Source organism: Artemia sp. Qi Xiang Cuo, chromosome 20, assembly GCF_049724085.1.
Source record: "Artemia sp. Qi Xiang Cuo chromosome 20, ASM4972408v1, whole genome shotgun sequence".
NCBI lineage: Eukaryota > Metazoa > Arthropoda > Branchiopoda > Anostraca > Artemiidae > Artemia > Artemia sp. Qi Xiang Cuo.
The window spans coordinates 9,955,376-9,982,405 of record NC_142813.1 but is presented as its reverse complement, the minus strand read 5'-3'; the positions used below and the strand labels follow the sequence as shown (position 1 = coordinate 9,982,405).

The 27,030-nt window shown below is 36.2% G+C and overlaps 1 protein-coding gene across 1 annotated transcript in view; it reads right to left on the bottom strand.

Moving 5' to 3' along the window:
* LOC148939854 (uncharacterized) overlaps positions 1-27,030 on the bottom strand; it is a 450,089-nt gene that overhangs the window by 355,759 nt on the left and 67,300 nt on the right. Inside the window, exon 3 of the mRNA XM_089105986.1 lies at positions 26,393-26,551. Coding sequence (XP_088962112.1) covers positions 26,393-26,551 — 159 coding nt within the window. The remainder of the gene's footprint in view (positions 1-26,392; positions 26,552-27,030) is intronic.

Sequence of the window (27,030 nt, the reverse complement as noted above, 5' to 3'; positions counted from 1 at the left end):
TTAGTCTATTTGAAGCAATATCACACACAGTGTTTTCAAATGGTGAATCACATTCGGTAACTGTCAAATAAAAATCACTAGGTTTATAGTAATATTAGACAGTGTCGTCACAATGATGCCGTAGAAACCAAATTGTCTTGTTACCCCAACAGTTGAATCGTAGACGTGATTATTCCTCCCAAAATAATTTAAAACCACGAAGATACCAATCTCGTAGAAATAAACTAAAATCATGTTTAGGGTTTTTTCCAACCATACCTAGGTAAGTATTCTCCCACTGATCACATTTGTCATAATGGCAATCGGAGCATAGTTGCCCTCGAGGGTGAGAGTCACAAATCTCTTCAAGACAGGAATTACGGCCTTTAATTTGTACTGCATATCCTCTATGTAATTTACAGGGATTGCATAATTTGCACTTTTCATTATACTGATCAGTAATTGCACAATTCTCACATGATTACCAACTGCCAAGAGTGTACATACATAGTGGACATGTATGGAACATTCTTTGGTTAGCGATATCAAATCTCTCACAGCTAAAAAGAAACTGATCTAAGTTTCATAAATTCAGAGGGGGTTGGGAGAAGAGTGACTTTGTGACGTTAAATAACCTGTTTCGAATGGAGAGTCATCTACATAGAATCTATGGCAATGTTTTCAAAAGTATATCGACAATGTTATTCTGTTTTGTTTCAATTAATATATCAATAAATTGAGTAAGAACATTTGAATCACGTCGTAAAAGCTTCATACGATAGTCCAATGGGGGAGAGTCAGTTTTCATTATAATGTCAAGTGTCCCCTGTGAGAATATCTTTCGTTAAAGGGATAACTCGAGAAAATCGTCATCCAAAATCAAATATATTTCCATAATCACAAGATTCGACCTAATTCTCTCTTTCTCGAATTTATTTATTTTTCAATCCTATCACTCTCACTGCTGACTCTAGACTAACCGTGATTCGTTCTACTTTAAGAATCTTCGATAACCTAAAATCTAAAAAAAAGAAAGGGTGACATTTTCGATTTCGAAAAAAATTTATTGAGTGTTTATAATTACAATAATAATATATTATACATGTACAATTATCGATATAACTTGTTGTCCTCTATATGCTTCACTATTGCATTTAAAGCACTTTGAAGTCTATTGACATGTGTTATATCAACTTTAGCAGCGAAGCATAATTGATCTTCCAATTTGAAATTTGCTCAAAGATAACACATATCTTGCATATACTTCATCCCATTCAAGACAAAGCCGTGATCCTCTCGTGATTTCTACCCCAACGTTTGGTGCTCTTGTATCATTGCTGCTGCTGCTGCTATCAACTCCACTATCAACTTTTAATAGTGTAAACAGTCTACTCATTATTGCAAATATATCTCAATGAATAAAGTGAACTGTTCTCACTCCTTGAATTCTATTCTCACACTAATAACAACTATAGTAAAAATCCTTCTTTACATTCACAGCGATCATGTCCCGTTAGTGGATCAATAACATTGTCCCGTTAGTATTCAGTGCGCATGTGCATTTTCCCCGCAGTATTTCCAATTCCCTGATTGGCCTAGAAAGAAACGCGTGATCCTGTCACGTTAGACTCGCTCTTATCTGGCAATGTTGTAAACTTCCGTCACAATGAAAAGATGCATCCCTACTTATCCCAGTTGATGTATCTCCCCCCTCTTCCTTTAAAAATTCCCCGCGGACTGTCCGTGAGGAGAAGGAATTTTCCCTTGAGGAGGAGCCGGATTTCACGGCATTATTTAAGAACGATCAGAAATTAAATAAAAAAACAAGTTTTTTTCAACTGAAAGTAAGGAATCATCAAAACTTAAAATGAACAGAAATTATTAATTGTCTGAGGGGTGCTGTCCCCTTCCCAATACCTCAGATGTCCCAGTTGATGTGTCTCCCTCCTCTTCCCTTAAAAATATATTTAGAAACCTTTTTAACTTTTATGCTCCTTGTCTTTAATTAAATAAAAAACAAGTTTTTTCCACTGAAAGTAAGGAGCATCCTCAAAACTTAAAATAAACAGAAATTATTAATTATATGGGGGGTGTTGCTCCCTTCACAATACCTCACCCTTTACGATAAAGTTTTTCTGAACTTAAAAAAAAATTATTATTCTAGTTAAATGGCCCACGAATCCTTCTTAAAGAATAAAGACAAAAAGTCAAACTTTAGCGTGAAGAGCGAGGTAATAGTAAGGGGGCACTCCCCTCTCATACAACTAATGATTTCTGTTCCTTTTAAGTTTTGATGTTACTCCTTACTTTCAGTTGAAAAAAAACTTGTTCTTTTTAAATTTAATTTCTGATTGTTTTTAAATAATGCCGGGAAATACGGCTCCTCCTCAATGGAGAAGTCCTTCTCCCCACGGACAGTCCCTCCATGGAAAGTTATTAGAATGTAAAGTCCCTGTTCCGCTCAAAAAATTCCTCCCAGACAATTCTATTCTAGCTGAAAATCCAACCCCCCCAATTTCATGCGGCCGGTTCCAAGTGATTTTTTTTTCTTAGCAAACTTTCATTTGGAAAATACTTTCATTTGAAAAGATTGTCTTTAAAATCCTTCCAAAACTCCCTCAGTTTTTCAAATCATTGCGAAAGTCTGAACCTCCGAAAATCATTCCAAAACTCCCCCTAGTAGAAAGTTGCTCCCGCAGAAAATTCCCTCTTGAGAATTTATCCCGTGGAAAACTCCCCCTTTGGTGAATTTCTCCCTCTAAATTTCCCCCCTCCTATCGAAAGATACTCTAGACAACTCCAACCCAGTAAGAATTTCCCCCCAGACAATTTGCCTTAATATCTCCACATTTAATATTGAGACGGCAAACAGAAAGTAAGACTAATAAAAAGAAATTTGTATAGGAAGTCTAGCAAATTCCACTAGTGTAAAATTTCCTCTTTAAACTTCATCCCCCGAAAACTTCCTTCCCCATGGAAAATTCTCTCCGTGGAAACACCCCCGGAGAAAATTCACCCCACCCCAACCAAAAACTGTATGCTGGGGGGGGTCATGCTGTCTTCAAAGGCATAGTTATTGGACCTTTCAGCTATGCTGAACAAAATAGCTATCTCAAAATTTTGATTGGATCACTTTGAGGAAAAAGGGGGATGGGAAGGGGTCTAGTTATCCTCCAATTCTTTGGTCACTTAAAAAGGGCAATAAAACTTCTAGAACATTTATCGTTCGAATGGGTCATTTCCAGATATTCTAGGACTACTGGTTTAATGCGATCACCCCAGGAAAAAAAACAACAACAAAAAACAAAAAACAAATAAACACGCATCCGTGATCTTTCTTCCGGCAAAGAATACACAATTCCACATTTTTTGCCGACAGGAGCTTGAAACTTCTGCAATAGGGTTGTGGGACACGTAGGACCTGATGATGTGATTTTCGTTTAGAATCACATCCCTTGACTTTTAAGAGGTGTTTCCCCCCTTCTTTTAAATCAGGCAAATTTTCTCAGGCAGGTAGCATCTGATGGGTAACACTAAACTTAATGAATTTGATATATTTTGAATCAGAATAACAAGCCAATTCTACTGATATATCTATTGACATCAAAATTCCGTTTTTTTTTTAGTTTCGGTTACTATTGAGCCATGTCACTCCTTACCTGTACAGTTCGTTACCACGAACTGTTTGATTGATAGTCAATTTTTTTTTTATAAAATGTTGATTTCACTTTTCTATTATTTTTCTTTTGTTTCTTTTTGTTGTTGTTTTTTTTCGTATTTTTTCTAGGTAAATTAATAGATTTTACTGTTTTTTAGTACATTTCCTGTTTTACCTGTTTCTTTTTCTATTGCAGTGTTTGTTGTATTTATTTAGTATTATAATTGTATTATTAGGCCAAACAAGCTCTGCTTCTTGGGCAAAACAAACGTTATTTTGATACAAAGTCCCTTGTAAGACTAAAGTGTTGAGAAGAGCTTTAACTAGAGGTACTCTACAAGCTTGTCTTTCTCGGTGAAACCTTTTTTCTTAGTTGACACAGAGTTCTAACGAACATTGATACTTGATCTGTTCTTTCACAGAAGAGCAGCAGGGAAGAATTACCTTTCAATATTAAATGAAGCAAGGGCATTTTAAGAAAATTTCCGATAATATGTTCGACAGAGAAAAATTATTATAGACCAATGGAACGAATGCTAGCAAGGGACGTTCTTGTCAGTGAAAAATTGCAATTTTCCTTATTTTATCTAGCAAAAAATTTCTGGTAATTTTCTTTTGTGTCTATCCGTCATAGCAAAACAGACCTTTGTTTATCAAAAAGGTGGTCTTAAGATTTCTCTGGATAAAAGAACTAAGGAAGGATTATTGAGTCAGCTTTTGTAATTCAAAAGATGCTATGTTACAATTTTTTGACATTTCAGTCACAGCTTACCATGACAAACCAAGCTAGATCTTTTATTTGGTTCAACCTAAGTGTCACATATGACAGTTTTGCACTTGTGAGAAAATAGCCAAACTATTTTCTAAGTTGCTTTCAAAGATAAGATCATTAGTGTACTGAATTTTAAACGGTATTCTGGTCTACATTGTAGTGCCACTGCTTTCTTGTCTACAGTGCTTTCTGGCAGTGCTTTCTTGTCTACATTGCAGTGCATGTCCTCCTTTTGAACACAGCTGAACAAATGGTTCTGGTTATTCTGTCATGAGTGTTAAAATGTCAGATACGAATTTGAGGATTAGCAGTCACGGTTTGTTCTTGAAAGCAAACCTACCAATTATAAAACTAACTAAATGCTCATTTCAAAATCAAAATTGTCAAGCTTTTATTATTCATTAATTAACTAATTAGACTATGTAAACTAGTTAGTGACGACTAACACTCTAAATAAAAAAAAAATTATAATAAGAGCAATAAACAAAGAAAAGTATAACAGAATCATAGGCAGCGTAATAGCGCTGCCGAAGTAAAGAACGATGTTGGCACAATGTATTATTAATTTATTTTTTGTTTTTTTTTCTCTTAGACCAGGGACCTTCGTATCGGAGGAGTTGTCGTAGAAACTTCGAAAAGGACTCATTCAATTGAGATTTGAAGGGCTTGCGCCCTTTTTAATAGCCGAAAGTGATTGGAAGAAAACTAACACCCCTTCCATGACCAACATTTCCCCAAACATATCCAATAAAAATCTGAGATAGCAATTTTGTTCAACGTAGTTTGAAAGACCTGGAAATTATGTCTTTGAGGATGATACTCCCCCCCCCCGCCGCAGCCCTCAGGGCAAGGGTTGTAAGTTATGCCCTGGGAGCATATGAGGTTTTTATAGAAAGCACTGTCATAGAAACTACAAAAAGGGCTCATTTGATTGGAAATTCAAAGGGCTAGTGTTTTAATAGTGAAAGTGATTGAAGGGCAACTAACCCCCTTTTCACGCCAAACCTATACCCAAACACATCCAATTAACATTTTGAGATAGCCATTTCGTTCAATATAGTTTAAAGTATCGAAAAATAGGTTTTTAAGGATGACCCCCCCCCACAACCCTCAGCGAAAGGGGTGTAATTTATGCCCTGGGGGTATATAAGGTTTTTATAGAAAGTATTGTCACTCATTCAATTGGAAATTCAAAGGACTAATGCCCTTTTTAATAGTCAAAAGTGATTAGAGGACAATAAACCCCCATCTCACGCCCACCATTTCCCCAAACACATGCAATCAAAATTTTTAGATAGCCATTTTATTCAACGCTGTTGAAAGTTTTTGGAAATTGGGTCTTTAAGGATGACAACCCTCTAACCCCCCCCCCCCCCACAGCCCTCAGGGCAAGGGTTGTAAGTTGTGCCCTGGGGGCATATAAGGATTTTATAGAAAGTATTGTCGTAGAAACTTCAAAAAGGACTCATTCAATTGGAAATTCAAAGGACTAATGCCCTTTTAATAGTCAACAGTGATTGGAGGACAATAAACCCCCTCTCACGCTCACCATTTCTCCAAACACATTCAATCAATTTTTTGACTTAGCCATTTTCTTCAACGTAGTTGAAAGGTCCGGAAATTATGTGTTTGAGGATGACAAACCCGTTACAGCCCCCAGGGCAAAGGTTGTAAGTTATGCCCTGGGGGCATATAAGGTTTCTATAGAAAGCGTAGTCGTAAAAACTTCAAATTCCCTTATTAATAGTCAAAAGCGATCGGAGGGTGAATGAACCATTTGTTCAGCTGTGTTCAAAAGGAGGACATGCACTGCAATGTAGACAAGAAAGCACTGCCAGAAAGCACTGTAGACAAGAAAGCAGTGGCACTACAATGTAGACCAGAATACCGTTTAAAATTCAGTACACTAATGATCTTATCTTTGAAAGCAACTTAGAAAATAGTTTGGCTATTTTCTCACAAGTGCAAAACTGTCATATGTGACACTTAGGTTGAACCAAATAAAAGATCTAGCTTGGTTTGTCATGGTAAGCTGTGACTGAAATGTCAAAAAATTGTAACATAGCATCTTTTGAATTACAAAAGCTGACTCAATAATCCTTCCTTAGTTCTTTTATCCAGAGAAATCTTAAGACCACCTTTTTGATAAACAAAGGTCTGTTTTGCTATGACGAATAGACACAAAAGAAAATTACCAGAAATTGTTGCTAGATAAAATAAGGAAAATTGCAATTTTTCACTGACAAGAACGTCCCTTGCTAGCATTCGTTCCATTGGTCTATAATAATTTTTCTCTGTCGAACATATTATCGGAAATTTTCTTAAAATGCCCTTGCTTCATTTAATATTGAAAGGTAATTCTTCCCTGCTGCTCTTCTGTGAAAGAACAGATCAAGTATCAATGTTCGTTAGAACTCTGTGTCAACTAAGAAAAAAGGTTTCACCGAGAAAGACAAGCTTGTAGAGTACCTCTAGTTAAAGCTCTTCTCAACACTTTAGTCTTACAAGGGACTTTGTATCAAAATAACGTTTGTTTTGCCCAAGAAGCAGAGCTTGTTTGGCCTAATAATACAATTATAATACTAAATAAATACAACAAACACTGCAATAGAAAAAGAAACAGGTAAAACAGGAAATGTACTAAAAAACAGTAAAATCTATTAATTTACCTAGAAAAAATACGAAAAAAAACAACAACAAAAAGAAACAAAAGAAAAATAATAGAAAAGTGAAATCAACATTTTATAAAAAAAAAATTGACTATCAATCAAACAGTTCGTGGTAACGAACTGTACAGGTAAGGAGTGACATGGCTCAATAGTAACCGAAACTAAAAAAAAACGGAATTTTGATGTCAATAGATATATCAGTAGAATTGGCTTGTTATTCTGATTCAAAATATATCAAATTCATTAAGTTTAGTGTTACCCATCAGATGCTACCTGCCTGAGAAAATTTGCCTGATTTAAAAGAAGGGGGGAAACACCTCTTAAAAGTCAAGGGATGTGATTCTAAACGAAAATCACATCATCAGGTCCTACGTGTCCCACAACCCTATTGCAGAAGTTTCAAGCTCCTGTCGGCAAAAAATGTGGAATTGTGTATTCTTTGCCGGAAGAAAGATCACGGATGCGTGTTTATTTGTTTTTTGTTTTTTGTTGTTGTTTTTTTTCCTGGGGTGATCGCATTAAACCAGTAGTCCTAGAATATCTGGAAATGACCCATTCGAACGATAAATGTTCTAGAAGTTTTATTGCCCTTTTTAAGTGACCAAAGAATTGGAGGATAACTAGACCCTTCCCATCCCCCTTTTTCCTCAAAGTGATCCAATCAAAATTTTGAGATAGCTATTTTGTTCAGCATAGCTGAAAGGTCCAATAACTATGCCTTTGAAGACAGCATGACCCCCCCCAGCATACAGTTTTTGGTTGGGGTGGGGTGAATTTTCTCCGGGGTGTTTCCACGGAGAGAATTTTCCATGGGGAAGGAAGTTTTCGGGGGATGAAGTTTAAAGAGGAAATTTTACACTAGTGGAATTTGCTAGACTTCCTATACAAAATTATTTTTATTAGTCTTACTTTCTCTTTGCCGTCTCAATTTTAAATGTGGAGATATTAAGGCAAATTGTCTGGGGGGAAATTCTTACTGGGTTGGAGTTGTCTAGAGTATCTTTCGATAGGAGGGGGGAAATTTAGAGGGAGAAATTCACCAAAGGGGGAGTTTTCCACGGGATAAATTCTCAAGAGGGAATTTTCTGCGGGAGCAACTTTCTACTAGGGGAAGTTTCGGAATGATTTTCGGAGGTTCAGACTTTCGCAATGATTTGAAAAACTGAGGGAGTTTTGGAACTATTTTAAAGACAATCTTTTCAAATGAAAGTATTTTCCAAATGAAAGTTTGCTAAAAAAAAAAAAATCACTTGGAACCGTCCGCATGAAATTGGGGGGGTTGGATTTTCAGCTATAATAGAATTGTCTGGGAGGAATTTTTTGAGCGGAACAGGGACTTTACATTCTAATAACTTTCCATGGAGGGACTGTCCGTGGGGAGAAGGACTTCTCCATTGAGGAGGAGCCAGATTTCCCGGCATTATTTAAAAACAATCAGAAATTAAATTTAAAAAGAACAAGTTTTTTTTCAACTGAAAGTAAGGAGTAACATCAAAACCTAAAAGGAACAGAAATCATTAGTTGTATGAGAGGGGAGTGCCCCCTTATTATTACCTCGCTCTTCACGCTAAAGTTTGACTTTTTGTCTTTATTCTTTAAGAAGGATTCGTGGGCCATTTAACAAGAATAATAATTTTTTTAAAAGTTCAGAAAAACTTTACCGTAAAGGGTGAGGTATTGTGAAGGGAGCAACACCCCCCATATAATTAATAATTTCTGTTTATTTTAAGTTTTGAGGATGCTCCTTACTTTCAGTAGAAAAAACTTGTTTTTTTATTTAATTAAAGACAAGGAGCATAAAAGTTAAAAAGGTTTCTAAATATATTTTTAAAGGAAGAGGAGGGAGACACATCAACTGGGACATCTGAGGTATTGGGAAGGGGACAGCACCCCTCAGACAATTAATAATTTCTGTTCATTTTAAGTTTTGATGATTCCTTACTTTCAGTTGAAAATACTTGTTTTTTTATTTAATTTCTGATCGTTCTTAAATAATGCCGTGAAATCCGGCTCCTCCTCAAGGGAAAATTCCTTCTCCCCACGGACAGTCCGCGGGGAATTTTTAAAGGAAGAGGGGGGAGATATATCAACTGGGGTAAGTAGGGATGCATATTTTCATTGTGACGGAAGTTTACAACATTGCCAGATAAGAGCGAATCTAACTATACAAGATCACGTGTCTCTTTCTAGGCCAATCAGGGACTTGGAAATACTCCGGGGAAAATGCACATGCGCACTGAATACTAACGGGACAATGTTATTGATCCACTAACGGGACATGATCGCTGTGAATGTAAAGAAGGATTTTTACTATAGTTGTTATTAGTGTGAGAATAGAATTCAAGGAGTGAGAACAGTTCTCTTTATTCATTGAGATATATTTGCAATAATGAGTGGAATGTTTAGACTATTAGAAGTTGATAGTGGAGTTGATAGCAGCAGCAGCAGCAATGATACAAGAGCACCAAACGTTGGGGTAGAAATCACGAGAGGATCACGGCTTTGTCTTGAATGGGATGAAGTATATGCAAGATATGTGTTATCTTTGAGCAAATTTCAAATTGGAAGATCAATTATGCTTCGCTGCTAAAGTTGATATAACACATGTGAATAAACTTCAAAGTGCTTTAAATGCAAAAGTGAAGCATATAGAGGAAAATAAGTTATATCCATAATTGTATATGTATAATATATTATTATTGTAATTATACACACTCAATAAAGTTGTTTCGAAATCGAAAATGTCACCCTTTCTTTTTGTTAGATTTTAGGTTATCGAAGATTCTTAAAGTAGAACGAATCACGGTTAGTCTAGAGTCAGCAGTGAGAGTGATAGGAATAAAAATAAGTAAATTTGAGAAAAAGAGAATTAGATTGAATCTTGTGATTATGAAAATTATTTTATTTCGGATGACGATTTTATCGAGTTATCCCTTTAACGGAATATATTCTCACAGGGGACACTTGACATTATAATGAAAACTGACTCTCCCCCATTGGACTATTGTATGAAGCTTTTACGACGTGACTAAAATGTTCTTACTCAATTTATTGATATATTAATTGAAACAAAGCAGAAATACATCGTGGATATACTTTTGAAAACATTGCCATAGATTCTACGTAGATGGCACCCCCTTCGAAAGAGGTTATATTACGTCACAAAGTTACTCCTCTCCCATCCCCCTCTGAATTTATCGAACGAGGATCAGTTTCTTTTTAGCTGTGAGAGAGAGGACATCGCTAACCTAAAATGTTCTATACATGTTCACTATGCATGTACACTCTTGGCAGTTGGTAATCATGTAAGAATTGTGCAATTACTGATCAGTATAATGAAAAGTGCAAATTATGCAATCCCTGTAAATTACATAGAGGATATGCAGTACAAATTAAAGGCCGTAATTCCTGTCTTGAAGAGATTTGTGACTCTCACCCTAGAGGGCAACTATGCTCCAATTGTCATTATGACAAATGTGATCAGTCGCAGAAAACTTATCCAGGCATGATTGGAAAGAACCCCAAACATAATTTTAGTTTATTTCTACGAGATTGGTATCGTCATGGTTATAATTCATTTCGGGACGAACAATAAGGTCTAAATTTCAACTGTTGGAGTAGGAAGACAATTTGGTTTCTACGTCATTATTGTGATGACACTGCCTATTATGACTATAAACCTAGTGATTTTCATTTGGCTGTTACCGAATGTGATTCACCACTTGAAAATCCTGTGTGTAATATTGCTTCAAATAGACAAATTGAAACACGTGAATTTCACAATATGAATGCAAATAGTATCACTGAATATACAGAGATATGACAAGAGTGATGTTACATTGTACTGTAGAAAATGTGATCCTGACTTTGCAGCCAATCAAGATCAATATACAGTGAATTAAAATGATCTACCAGCATTAGTGGTTCTTGACAGTTGCCTATACACAGAAGAAGAAATCTAAAGTGTAGAATAAAGACATTGTTGTATATACACATCATTCCTTTATGAATAAGCGCTTCTGCATACATTTTTTATTCACTTCATTCATAAGGCGCTAAAACCATTACTTTACAAAACTTAGAGGAAGTTTCTCGATATCTAATCGTTCATACGTCAATTTCCTATGGAAATGATGAGAAACTGCTTGTAGGTATAGCCGCGACATCTGAAAACGAAATATAGTAGCACTTGGAAACCGCAACTTTTAGTCGTCAGGTCCTGTACTCTTCCAATTTTGAATAATAGTTTCCCACTGCTTTTAATATAGTTGCTGATGTGTGGAGTGTAGAATATATAGGGTAGGCAGAGAGGATCAAAAATTCAATCTTCTTCATCGTTTGAAAGATGCTCAACCAATGGCCGGTATTCACAGTCGACGAACTGCTATTAGCAATGATTAGGGTATTGTTGGTACTTTGAATTTTTCCGAGAAAGTCCAAGGGCAAACAATAAGATCTGTATTTGGATATGTAGAGGTCCATATTAAATACATTGATTATTTGACTGGTGTTCATGGTGCAAGGTCTAGTAGAACACTGCCTTCGGGAGTAATTTCCCAATAGGTTTCAAATTGATTTAATGATATTAGTGCAAGACTCTCAGGTAATGGCTCGGCAAATGTACACTCTAAATGTACACTCCCCGTTCGTACTATACTCATATCTTGAGTGCCAGACAGGTCTAGTACAATGATACCATGTGTTTTAGCAAACATTTCTTCGGTTATACCATTTTCAAATAGTTGTGAATCATGATCTAGGGTTTGCATTTTCAACTCATACAATTTCCTATAGGATTTATCAAAAGATAGATTGTAGAGGGGAATTTCATTTACTTTGCAGACAAGAGAGGAAAGCCCAAACATCTCAAATTTATGTGGGCAGCCAGCCCATGATCCTATTGCACTAGCACTTTTTAAAAAAGCCAATGCTAATTTTGACGGAATTTCACCATTGATAAATGATGAGTCGGTGAAGGTACGCGAGCCTGTGGCAATATGATGTTGATTGGTTATTGTATGAGGAACAAGTAGTTTAATATTATTTCCACTGGCTCTCAGTTTTTTCACTGCCAAAGCAACAGAACTCATAACTTGTTGTTTTCGTACATGTAGTATTGCCGAGGTGAGCGAGAGAGTTACATCAGGATTGGCAGGAAGTTATTTTCGTCAAAAATGAAATTGAATGGAGCAAGCGTCCACTTTAAGATTGGTTGGTAGCCATTGGGGTATATTAAATATTTCATGATTTCCAACTAGATGTTCCAAATATTTCCAAAAATTTTCCAACTAGATGTAATTCACTAGTTGTAGCATTTTTAAGTGCATCTGTACTATTAGTATCAGTAATATATTCGTATACATTGGAGGTGCCTCTCAATTCCGTGTATGAACTTGGTGTTATCAACATGAACCGTATATAGCTTTTATAATTCGAGAAACTGTTGCTTGTGCTAACCAAAGTACCATTTATGCAGACACTGATTTGACGAAATAAATTATGTAATATACAATTTTCATAGGATATTCCATCAGCACAAACTGGCAATGTATTGTCGGATTTCCGGACTTTCATTCGTAATTTTATAAATGTCGAAGACATATCTATAAAGCAGTCTTCATTGGAATAAATTTGAAAGTGGATATTATCGGAGAGGAGTTGTTGTAGATAAAATTGTTCATAGTATCCATGTTTTACACTCACATCAACGTTTTCTGCATTGAATAGATTTAAAGATGAAGGGGTGGAAGGTCGGGAATCCTTATGTGGTGGATATGCCATTTATCAGTCTACGAAAAGAAATCTAGTTTTGATCTTACAATTCTCTTCCTGGGGCTTCTTCTTCTGTTTATTGTACGTGTCGTCTTTTTACTTCTTGTATTTAACAGGGGTGATGTCTTTTGTTTCTGACCTGGGTAGAGACTGATGAGTGAATGATGAACACGCACCCTTTTTAAAAATTTTCCATTTTGATGAGATCTCAATTGTTCGCCAAGGGTTCGCGGACTGGACCTAAGATTTTCCGAAGCACTTTTTATTAAAGTCCTTGCCGGAGCTCCAATCGAATAGTGTAGAGGATGCAAAATCTGTAACAGCCGGTACAATATGTTTTCTAGCCAGAGGCAGTGCTGAGCGAAAGAGCTTAGCAAACGAACTGCCAGGACCATAGCCAGACATTGATGAGCGATCTTTGTAATAGTTCATTCCATTGCCCAGTTGTCTTGGGCCCAGATTAATAACACAGCAGTCAATATCAGGACAAATGAACACCACTTTTCTATTAGACATCTTGTTGTTGAACGATGGGTCGAAAATAGCATGTAATCACAGCCAAACCTTTTGATATTGCTAAGGGATCACCTAATCCAGTTCTTAGTTGTAACTGAGAGAGTTCCAAATAGGAATTGTTTACGGGGATATGCTGAAGATGCTTTATATTGTAGTGATGAATATGTTCTTGATTGGTTTTTAGTTCAAGAACTCGTAGGAGGGGGACATTCCTATTGCCAACTCTGGATGTTTCAACAAATGAAGCGCAGAGAAATACACAAGTGTCCGTGGAGACAGCAGGCGGGTAGTCAGCAACAATAAAATTAGTGTTTCCAGCACTTTTACTATTGATTATATTGAGCTTAAAGCCAAGTACATCTTTTAGATTATCATTGAGAATAACCTTTTCATTGGCAATGGGTGAACTAATGTAGATCTTGCCCTTTTCCTTTTAATAGTTTAAATGAAAGGCTCCTTTTTTTACGAGCGGAAATTCTTTTTATTGATAGAACGACATAAATCCTTCATACAGGTGAGTTCTTCGTAGGGTAATTCAATATATGGATAATCCATCCAATTGATCATTTGTATTTTATGCTGTTCACTATCGGGTGGTGGCGGCCAATCATAGGGTCTATTCTTTATATCATATTTGCGATCTTTTTTCAGGATATCATTTGTATTTTTGAGAATACAGTCGACAAGAGCCACTTCATACGTGCCGTCGAATTTGATAGTGGGGGAAAGTTTCATTAAAAATCACTTGTTCTATTCAAATCATTGTAGAGAGGATCGGAAACATTGGACATGAATGTCACATAAAAATCATTGGGTATTGTTAACGTCTTCAACTGCAGCCCAAGAATCAAACTCAGAGTTGTACCTTAGCCAACGAACAAGCAACTGTCTCTTTCCGCTGCAAGTACGGCTCTTTAATATCTTTTCAATTTGATAAATTTCACTACTGTTTATAACTTTTTGTTGTTCATATTCATTAAAACCCCCAAGGATCTCATCATCTTTGGTGTCTCGCAGGCGATATGTCGTGGGTTCAGTGTCTAGAATTTTGGACACTTTAAAAAGTTCGTGCTCCATAAATAATTCCCCTTTTCAAAAATATTGGTGGCTCTATTAATTCGAAGAGTATCGCCAACATTGAAACTCTTCTTCACAATTTTTTTGTTGTCTTTTTTTCACTGGAATATTGCTTTAGAAAAGCATCAAATGTATTTTCACTGCAAATAACTTCGCGAGGGCTAACATTGGACAGGGATCGATGGAGTCGTTGGTTATATTTTTGTATGATTTTATCTAAATCATGAATAAAAGCAGCAGTATTTTCCAGCGTGCAATATATTGAAATTAATAGATGAATTGTTCTTATCAATCGTTCAGCCAATGCAGCCTTTATCGGACTGTGACTATGATAGAGTTTTGTATTATATTTCAATAGAACTTTTTGCACATGAGGATTAACAAATTGGCTATCGCGATCCGATTGAATTTTTTTATAGCAATCATGTTTAAGAATTCTTTCTAAAGCCTGAGCAACTTCAACACCTCTCTTTGATCTCAATGGAATGGCATATGCATAGCGACTAAAGACACTGATTGGAACTAGAGTATATTTGTAGGGTGTATTGTGACACCGTTGAATCGCGTTTAGAGTTAAAAGATCAGTTTGCATTATATGAAGAGGGAAACAGGCTTTAGTTTGTCGATATTGTTTGCCACGAAGCCTGCGATTCCGATGCAGTGTGTAACTCGGTTCATTTTCTAAATACTCTTTTGCTTTTTTTAATGTGCTTTCACCTATGTCAGAGGCAACTTTAGAAATCGTTATGGGGGAACTTGGACTTCCCGCTTCACCAATATTTTCATAGACATGTTTTAAAACTTCATCCATTTTGAACGCAAACACGTATTGTAATGTCCACTCCCACTTTGCATACTGGAGGGTGGTGATTGTGACGATGAGTTGATATCAATATGTCTTCGCTTTTGTCTAACCCTCTTCATTGTTGGTGTTATCGAATCATTGCTGTTGCTACTATTTGCCAAGTGATAGTATTTTCCAAGATTGATTTAAAATCTTCTTCTTCCTCTTCTTCTTTCAATGTTGTTGTTGTTGGGGTTGTTAGAGGGCTGACACCTCTACTATATTCTCTTAATTTCTTTAGAATTTGCCTGTTGCCAATAAGACTTTTGGGAAAGTTTGATGCATTCAGAAAGGTGTATAGATTATTGTCAAATGATAAAAGTCCTATGGTTACGATTCGTAACCATATCACAAATTAAATCCAGTAGATTATAACTTTTTCCCTAAATTATAATCCGTTTCCCTATGTTATCAACTTGAAATTGATAATCACCACCACTTTCCAACAAGAGATATGTTAATACCCTTTTACTCTGTTCTCGATATGTCACGGGCAATAGGTTTCCAATTGATGTCACTATCGAATTTAATTCCTTCTTTTTTGATTGTGCTGCTGCTGAAGAATCTTGAGGTGATGTTTCCTGTTTGGGGCGATCTGTGATGGTGACGGCGGGTTTCTCATGATAACGTCTATGTTTGTCCACGCGACGCAGTGCATCTTGAAGTAAAACTAGCTTTTTATCATCGGCGATATTCTCATCATTAATGAATCTGCTTAGATTGTCTTCAAAGTTTTCCACGGGTTAGAGGACGAGTTCTATTGGAGTCAATTTATAGGGTTTAGCCATCTAGAGAAAACTGTTTACACGTCCTGCAATTATTGGTAGTAAAAGTGTAAAAAAGCTACCGCCCGCTTGAAGGAGAATTTTTTTCTTTTAAAATATTTTACTTTGTTTTTGCAAGCCAAGGCACGTACAGTGGAACGATGTTGCTTTGTCTGTTGTCTAACATCTTTTGGCAAGTGTACATTGCCCTCGGTTAAATTTAAACAAAGTTCGGATATGAGATTAATAAATTCTTTGTCAACACCATGTTTGAGTATGGACTTCCTGAGTGGGGGTTTTGAAGAGCCTAGAACGGATGATAAATGCCGTTGTTCTTGTAGTTTCTCCAATGCCATGATGGTAACTATTAGCTCTTTCAACTATTCCTCGGTAAATATACAGTAATTTTCGTTTCAAAAATATACGTGACTACACATACATCTTCGGGTGTTTTCTGATTCAGATCTAGCAAAAGGTACCCGTAGGGCTTGTTTGCCACCAGACAGTACGCTGAAAGTAGAAATTTGGGAGCACCTGGATATATTTGTTTATTAAGAGTTATTAGAGAACTTGAATCACGAACAACTCGGTAGATAATAAAGACGGTGCAATTCAATGCAAGAGTTCTCATACATTGGCTCTGATGAAACAGATTGTGTAGAACTAGGGTTATAGAAATGTGTTCATGATGAAAGTGAACTTTAAAAGATTGTATCATTTCCTATGAGAACTTGAATCAATTAAATTTTCTGTGAGAACTGTTCAATCGATTCATCTAAATCATTAATAATCAGCCATGAATTTGGTTCAATACTATTGAAAACATCAAGTCCCCGTATGAATTGTATTAGCATGAACGAGGCAGTGGCAATAGCTTTTATTTGATTATAGGACTCCTGCGAAATACTCTAGAAATAGTACATTTTCTTTGGTGTTTCCAAAAACATTTTATTACAATTTTTAATTATTTTAGCTAAAAGTGTCGTTTTCCCCGACATTGACGGACCATAGAGAAACGACCCAAATGGTGTTTTAAATTGATACATGCTGCTGCTGTTGACAACAGTTGGACTACAACTAATTGTAAACCATACTTGTCTAATGAATAAATAATAATTTTCCCTTGGATTTACCTAGTATGTTATTCAATAACAAGAACAAGAAAAACATATTTTTTTTCTTTTATTAACAACAAAACTTTTTTGTACAACAAAAATAGCAACAAGAATAAAATTTTTCATTTATTGGCAAAAGCTACTTAGAATACAGCACGAATAGCCATAGCACACATTATTTGTACAACAATAGCAACAAGAACAACAATATTTTTTGTTTATTGACAAAAAAAACTTAAAATACAGCACAGTTGAACAAATTTCTAGACGAAGAATAGAATATGAGAAAACACTATTTACAACATTTAAAAGAGAGGAATCCCCCCAAGGGTCCCCCCACCCCTGGGGCCAAAGGCCGGGCCGCGGGCCAAAGGCCGGCCTCGGGTGGGACACCCCATTCCCCGGGGCCACGCAGAAAGTGGATAAACAAACTCTGTATACAAGAGCTGTTGCTGCTGCAGTTAAATGATGATTATAATTGTTGTTGCCCCATCTACCCCCCATTCTTATACTTTTTGAAGTTTTTTTTTTGAATATAAGTTAATTTATCCAGACCGAGTTAGTTTCGATAGTCCACACCTTCAACTCGATCTGAAATTCGATAGTGGCCGTTGGGGAGTACTTTTAAACCATTCTGGAGCACATAGACCTTCTCGGATATGCCTGACATGACATTTTTTCCACTCTAACAGTATAGTTCCTATACTGTAGAGAACGAATTGCTAGCACTTTTGCTCTTGGCACTATACAACCGTCTACACAGTTTCTGTAGACACTCATGTCGAAATTATTTTTTACAAAGTGTGGAGGCACCCCTTTGCACGCCTGCTTTACATCCTTGCCATGTGTTTCCACACAGTAAACGTTTGGACCAGGGAACACCCCATTGGATATTAAATCACTCCCTGTCTCCAACTTTAACATTTATAGTTGTTTGGGGGCCTGGCGTTTCACCAACTCGCGATAGATGCTCTCATTCCAATTAGTGTAGTCCATCGGCGGGCTAATGTACACCCCATTTTCCAAATCATTCAATAAATCCCCGGTTTTAACTTTTAACAACAGAGAATCTGTGTCCCCATAGTAAACTTGAACCTCCCCTCCCTTTACCAGTTTACCTTGAACACATTGTAAAAGAACGACAGCATGAGTTTATTGAAAATTTCAAGTACTAAACTCCCCCCCCCAATATTCTTATTCAGAACAACATATCTCTTTTTTATGTGTAGCAGAACCATATTCGGCCCTATGGTCGTGAATGTTGTAAAATTGTAATCGGTGATAATTCGTGCACATTCTTTGGGAAAAGTTACGACGTCAGAACGTGATCTGTTTCGTACGCTTTCACACATTTTTCCAAAAGCTGAATTTAAAGTAAGTTTGTACATTTTCTTTTCGACTTTACTTTTTACCTATGAGCGTTTACTAACAAAAGTGTTGATAAACGTCTTCAAGTAGGGTTTCTGATTGAATTGCAGGGCCCTGTGTATTTTTGTGACCCTGAAACCATTGCTCACAATCCATCGTAATAGGACGTGGCGAACAACAATATTCTGTTTCGGGTCCAGATCGGCAATTAATTTCTGCTTGTAGGGGGCCAAATGCCTGCCCATATCCTTGAACAAAGACCGATTTTATGGGCTCAATGAGTCCTTGGTCACAGGTCTATTCACGCACGGAAAAAAAAAATCTTTTACTGTGTCGTGAAGTTCCATTGGTATGTGCCCGTCAATTTCAAAGAACCATCCTTGTGGACTATTTTCCTCGACAGTGTGAATGTCGGGGATGTCAAAAAGATTTTCAGGCTATTTGTAATTGCCACATGGTAAACAGTAGTGAGACATCTCCGAGGGGTACAATGAGTTCATGTCAAGAAAAACTGCATTAAACTTCATACCATCAGCAGAGTTCTGCCCAGTTGGATCCGTTGTTAGGACGCGATCCCCATGAAAAACATACCCCCCCTCATAGATCTTTCTACAAATAGGTGTTGATCCACATCGGTGATCAAACATATTTCCTCCCTACTAATTTTTAGAATTAAGTCAAAGACAAGGTGTGGTGTTGAAAATAATAGCTAATGTCTAGCCCGAACTCTGAATAAATTTGATCTGTGTTTTTGCAGACAATGTCCAAAAGAGTTAACACATCACTTGCCAAGTACATTCTACAATAATCTCAACCATTTTTACAATTAACCTTAGCCCATACCCTCTTGGAAAATTTACAGTTCTCGTCAGTGCATTCACTATTGGTAAGTGGATTATAGAATGGATCAATGGGAGGGAGTTTCTCCTCACTTAACCGCGTGCCAGAGCAGTAATAGTCATATGCACATATGCCTTTACTGGTCGTTAAGTCATAAATTTCACTGTCTGGAAAGCGCTGTCTAAGCAGAGGGAAAGTATCGAAATTGTCACTTTTCTGCCCCTGGATTAGTTGACTCAATGCCTTGGGGAAAAAACTATATGAATCTAAAAAACGGATTTTATTCCAGCACATATGCCCATTATCCACTGCCCGCCATTTCAACCCTAAAAGCACCAGCTTCTCAGCAGATTTGGGGATAATATTGTAGGTAAATGAGTTATTTACCCATGGACTATATGCTCGCCCTCTCTCTCTCTGTGCATGCATGCCAAAGCCGGTAAAATAAATTTCAAATCATAATTTTAATTGTGAATGAAAACCGGTATAAAAAAACTGCTGGCTTACATTCACATTGCATGATTGGTGTGCTACACCTCGAAAATTACTACCCCGTGAGGATATTCTCTACTACAAGTGATCATGGTCCCCGACTTTCTCCTTCCCTTCTCTATTCTTTTTCCCCCTACTCCCTTTCGTTTTATTCGCCTCTTCAAATTCACCCTTACAAACCCAACATATTCTCTTATTTTTAATGGCCAGACGATCCTCTGCTGACAATATCATCGGGTAGTGGGTATTTCTCAAACGAGAAATAGCTCCAATTGCATTTCTAACAATTACGAAGTGTTAGAGCTGTCTCTTTGTGCGTGGGCACAGGAAACTGCAATGGCTTGATGTTCTTTGATACGATTCGGCAATTGTGGGTCATTCACATCCACCAGCGTGGCCTCACAATCCGAACTTATTTCATTGCTTTGCAGGAGCGTGTTCTGGAAATCTTCCAAACGTAAAATTGCACGGTCACCCGAAATTATTTCCACCGGATTGATAGCCATGTCTTTTACAATTCTTTATGTGATTTTATAGCTTTAAATAACTATGAAATCTAGACAGGTATGTTGGACAATAGCATCGTGTCCCATGTGTTTTACCCTCCCCCAAAACTCTACTGATATCCGTAATAGGATATAATTCACTAGGTCGTGTTTACAACAACCAAACTCAGTGTTTCACCGATTCAATCGACGGGGCCCTTACTGAGAATATTAAACCCTTTTTATTAGAACGCATACCCTCTTGAAATTCTATTTCGTATTTGAGCACAGTAACACCGATATTTAAATTGGCATTCGCCCGTTCAAAAATATCTATTGGCCTGAGTGCTACAGGAAATTTTTCCACTAAACAAGAGAAATCTACTGTGGGAAAATCAGAGCCCTCCTTCCCATGCACGCCCCAGTAGTCCAAATTTTTTCTTTGTAGTGTCACGTGCTAGAGGCTCGAAAGCTGATATGAGGAAAGCGTACATGAAACATTTTTGGCCTGTTTCAAAAAAGATTCGTTGAACGCCCTTGCACCCTTCTAAATCGGGATTATATTTTAAAATATAAGACTCTGGCCCACCCCACTTAAAATAAAATCTTTTTTTAAATTTACATACATTTACACTTAAATTTTCAATAAATGAAACTACGAAACCACTGCCATTCTCATTATAATTTTCGAGATGAGTGATAATCTTGTCAACCCATTGTATAAATACAGTCTCATAATTTTCCAAATTTGGATACACTACCAACATCTCGATGTGTACTCAATGGTCATACACCTCACTATGACTCAGATTTAGATAAAATATTTTTAAAACAATTGAGGCTTTGATACTCTCCCGACCTCCCCATACCTGAATCTGGTTTTCTAAAACTGCACGAGTTTTTTCTACATATACATGAACGATGTAAATGGGGTTGGTTATAAAATTGCCCCCATAAGGTTATTAAACGGATCACCAAAGTTTGCAGTAAAAACAGCTATTGTATTTAATATCAAATTTGTATATTGAAATTCCGGTAGCAACGAGAATTGTGTATCATTACCCCCTCCCCCTTGTATGTCTTCAATATTAGCTAAACCCTCTCCCCCTTGTATATCACTATATAAACCCTCTCCCCCGCTTTGTTCAACAATAGGGCTGGTCTGCGTACTAAAATCCATCCAAGCCATTTTATTTTCAATTAAATTTGATCGAATAGGGACTATATTCATTAAATCTGAGGGTGAAGGATTCTCATTTAAATCTCTGGAAAAATTATCTAAAATTTTTAATGTATTTGGACTTAACCGCGGTAAATCACCCTCTGACGTAACTGCATTTTCTTGTTCAACTGTACTATTCTCTACAACTAAATAATTACTCAATAAATTGTCTGCCCATTCCGTGTCATCAATAGTGTCAGAAGGTATATCGTCTAAATTAACACTACCATAACACTCCCGTATAAATTTACCTTATCGTTCGAGATCTTTTTCGTCGATAGCCGGTATTTCAGTGACCTGATTGTCACGAAACTCCAATAGCGGTTCAATTGAAGCTGTCTCGCCAATGAGGTGATATAGTTTGTGACTTGTTTCTTCAGATGGGAGGAAGGTAGTGCGTATGGAACCGATGTAACCTATAAGGAAACAGCCACTTATTTTCAACGTGTATAAAACACCCTATTTTTTTAAGTCGAAAATGAGGTTAATAGTGACTATATGTTCTAATTGTTTAAAACATGTGCTTAAAAAAATACAAACTTAATAGTCGTAGCAATGCCAATATCATAGTTTTCTTAGTGAATTATCTAGTAGAAAGAAAAATAAGCAGCGCTTGCGCTGTCTATAATGAGAATGACATTCTAGTTTCATCTTAAAGTACTCAAAATGGATAATAAATATCATATAAAACTATTTATCATAATCAACATCTGCCCCCACCCCTTTTGCAATTCATAGGATTTACTGTAGACAATATGACAGGAATAAATAAAAAAGTATCTTTTTCAGCGAAACCTTTGCTAAGCTGCTATCCTAATTTATAAGATTTAGCAGGTCTGATGCGTGCACTTGTCAGGATTCAATAATTACAGCCTGTTTAAAGGGGATATTGAATCGCTCTGAAGTATCAGCGTCAAAAGGGATTTATTTCATTTGGGAGAAAAATCATTAGTGGAAATAAAAATAAATTTAAAACTTACATTAATTACATGAGCAACTTGAGGGCCATTGACTTTGTCGGAATGGAAAATAGCTGTTGCTCTTGAAGGGCCGGCGACTTCACTGTCTTGTGTGCACAGCATGTGTGGGACAGCATATCTCCTTTGGGGTTTTGGGGACACGGAAGAACCAGCCATCTCCAACCGCTGCACGGGAGTAGGATCATTGACCCTAGCCTTCTTGTTGGATGGGGGACATTGCTCAAAATTTTCCTTAAAAGAAATTAAATTATAGTTTTTTTGTAGAGTAAAACTCATAGTGAAAGAAAACTATCCCTTTTACACAGCCCACCCCCTCCCCCTCTTCTATATTAATGCAAAAAAATTTCCACTCTGATGAAAACGAAATTTCAATAGTACATCTGAAGTTCAAAAGGGCAAACTGATTTTAAAAGTCAACCTCTCTCTCTAACGAACATCTGTTCTTAGATTATGGAGTGTAAAAAATATTTTGACATCTTGTACAGTTCAAGCAAAGACACTTTGTTATTAAGATTTGGTGAGGTTTTTAAAAATTCGATGATTATGTGTAACTCAATTTTTGTATGTTTTTGGATGATAACGAGTTTATCAAAATTGAAGGAAGCCATTCATATACTATCGGATATTATGTCTAAAACTGAAATAAGCTAAAATAATTTTTTTTTTACAGTCATTAGCCAAAATGAGGTAGTCAATAAGTATTAAAGAAATTATGTTTCTAAAACAGAATTAAGTGGGTATAAATTTAATTTTTAGTCTAGGCTATGCTATAGACCTCCATTATAAAACCTTCGAAATGTGATAAACTTTAAAAACAAAGACTATATATTTAAAAAGACTTGATAACACGCTCCCAGTTTATAGGCTGTAAATTAGATAAAATTCTTGTTAACACATACCCTCAGCAAATAGGCATAAAATTTGCATCGAGCGACATTTTCATTGCTAAGCTAGTCTAGGTCCAAAATAAATTAATATGATCAAAGAAAAAATGTTACCTGGGTTACATTTAATATATATATATATGCTATTCTTTACCCTCCCGTCCCCCACAATGTGCAAATATATATGCCCCCGAATTTGATTCTTAACTATTATCCAGCCTTTTTCATTTTATTAAACAAACTTGACTTTTTAAGAAGTTTCCATATAATGCAGCAGTACCGAAACATCTCAATTGATTATTTACAAAATAAACTTACGGCATATAAATGGTTAACCGTATTGTCAAGATTTTCCATAGTGCTTATTGTTCAATAGCTTACAATGAACTGTTACATTAAGCGAGATGTATAATGTAGTTATAGAAATGTATCCAGAGAAGCTATATTTAAAAATAGAATTGTGTAACTTGATTTCCATCATAGTCTATTACATAAATCTAGGCTAGAATTTCTTAGAAACAATAGGTCGTACCGTTAGTGGATCAATAACATTGTCCCGTTAGTCTTCAGTGCGCATGTGCATTTTCCCTTCAGTATTACCAAGTCCCTGATTGGCCTAGATAGAGACACGTGATCTTGTACAGTTAGACTCACTCTTATCTGGCAATGTTGTAAACTTCCTTCACAATGAATAGATGCATCCCTACTGGGATATAAATCTATCTGAAATCTAGGCCCTGATTGGCCTAGATAGAGACACGTGATCTTGTACAGTTAGACTCACTCTTATCTGGCAATGTTGTAAACTTCCTTCACAATGAATAGATGCATCCCTACTGGGATAGAAATCTATAGTAAAATCGACTAAAAACAGAGATTTATGGCGTTGACGTTGATGAACGTTTAAGTTAAATAACTTAACATGTACAAAACCTGTTTTGATTTTGGACGTGTATACTGCACAATTAGCCTCTTTTTTGTAATCCTTAATCATGAAGCTTAAGACCCCAAATGTTACAAAATTAACAGTATTAGTGAGGAGCGTAGGCAGGGGAGTCGGTACAGGCCTAAGTGTCTCGATTTAGACTCTTCAATCAAGCAAGTTTAGATTTTACGTATCATTCTGATTTCAATAAAGGTATCTATTAGTTTATGTCTACAAAATCTGAGTTTTATATAGGCCAGTTTCACAATTGGGTACCTTTTTCCCTCTGGTTACATTTATAACATCGTTGATATATGCATATTTTATCCTTTCAACATTTATCTTCGGATAGAAATGACTATCGGATAGAAATCTTAATTCCATGCCATGAAATACTATTAGGAAGGATCAGGGGGCGCAAGGGGTTTTGAAAGAGTAGTGGTTGTCTCAGATCGGTTTTGCAACTAAAAGGGCGCGAAAAGTTAAAATGTACGATGAAGTTAGCCTTCCTCCTATTTCTACGACTATTCATCACTTGAGAGGGCCCAATAATGATTTATATTGACTCAACGACGATAAATAGACCATGTCTATGTGTGTTACAGCAGCAATTCTCGTAATTTGGTACTCGTACTCGTAAATTGCACTTGCGATGTACCCACTTGAGGCAGATTTTTGATCTCTCGACAGACCTGATTGAAAACTATTATAGTACTCTGATCTTACTTCATATTGAGCTGCGGGGATGCTTGAGGGCATAAGGAGTACTCAAGGCGTTGTAGATTATCCTCTACACGTGTTTGGCTCTTTAGAAGGGCATCCAACTACGAACTTGCAATTGAATAAGCCCTGGTCATGCAAAACAATCCTTAATACAGCCGATACTTATTATTTTAACTACTTTGTGTTATGTCTATGTAAATTACAAACAAATATCCAAATACCAATTACTTTGACGTTCCAATGATTTCTTATGTTTCGAATGCCTTTTCAAGTGAAAATTGCAGTTTATTTCCAGGATCGGAATGAAAACATTTCTTAGGGGTGTCATAAAAATAAAAAAATTAAATGAAAGAATAGCTAATCTATCTTGAGCATAGAAAAGGGAGAGCAACTTTCTTAAAATATAAAGCATCAGGAAACTGTTCCATCTCTCAAGTTCAAGTCAAGTTCAATTTCTCTCTTAATTTTGAGAATGTGTATTTGAAACACACACAATGTACGACAAGGCTGAAAAAGGCAAAGTATAAGTAATTTGAAGTTCGGCAAACAGACGAAATCCGAGCAGCCTAGTTTGGGGAAGCATGAAACACTTCGCACTCCATGTAATAAGACTCGGATTAAATTAGTTCCAAATTTTGGAAGTATTGCTTGATTGACCTTTCGGAATTTTTATTTTAAACTGTTTGTTTAGTATTTAAAAACACTTACAAAAAGTACACCCCATTACAAGCTTAATATTCATTGCAATGAATACTACTACTGTCAATTCATCACAACCAAGCCACGTGAGGCTTGATCAGCTCTACACCCTTTTTATTTATTCCAAGCTGCGTCGTTTTCTTATCTATTCAGTTATGTAAAATAAAATTAAACCACAAACTCTTTCTTAAACTAATTCCTAATGGTCCATTTTAATGCATCTATTGGAAGAGACTTCAGACGAGATTATCTGATATACATAGAACTTCAAGAATGCTCTTAAATTTTGAAGTTGAAGCTAGAGGTATGTATAGCCAGGGCACAAGTTAGAAACACAAGACAGCCTATCCTAGAAGATTGTTTGTCACATCCTTTTTGGTAAACTTTACTTTTGTTTACAACTTTACACGTTTGTTTTTAAGTAAATTTTGTTGTTTCTTAATTTTCTGACTGTCTTTACTTTTTTAAGTTTTTATTGAGTATTTTATCAAAATAGTACCGTTTACTTATAGAAATTATACGTAGTCTATTACAATATAATATCAACCGAACGACTTCGTTTTCTTTCTACTTTAAGCGTGTTATGTAGCGAAACTAGTTTTGCTTACAGTTAAGACATCTGTTTTCTAATCCACATTGAGTGCATCTTGATGGTTGATCATAGCCACAATTGCACCCTCCTTTAGCACAACAAGCACATTCTTGAGAAGATTCATCAAACGGACATTTGCATCCTGTTGGGGACCTCGTCCACAAGTCAATCGAATCTGCAATAATTTAATCTTATAAGTTCATCTTGTATTTATTGATGTGTCCATGTGTAACCATTTACTGTCTCTGTTTATTCTATTGAGCATTTTCTAAATGAGTGACTTATTCGACAACTGTTTTATTTCCCCCTTAGCATTTATTTCATCAAATATTCAATAATATTAACTTTAAGAGTGGCTATTGCTACATGACCACTCAAAAACGTTGATGTTTTCTTAGTCGTTCTGTATGTTATATTATTTTTAGTTTACTGCCACAAAATGCAGTGAAATCCTCAGCAATTTTTAAAATTCCAACGAAAACAAAAATTTCTCTTAGTGTGACTTATCTTTTAATTGATGCAATCTATACTAAGGTCATTATACGCTATATTCTTAATTTGTTTTTTCTTCTTTTATTTTCCTTTTCTGACGTTTTGATTACATATACATGCATTGGTTTACAAATTGGCTGCCACCAAAAGCAATTTTAAAAA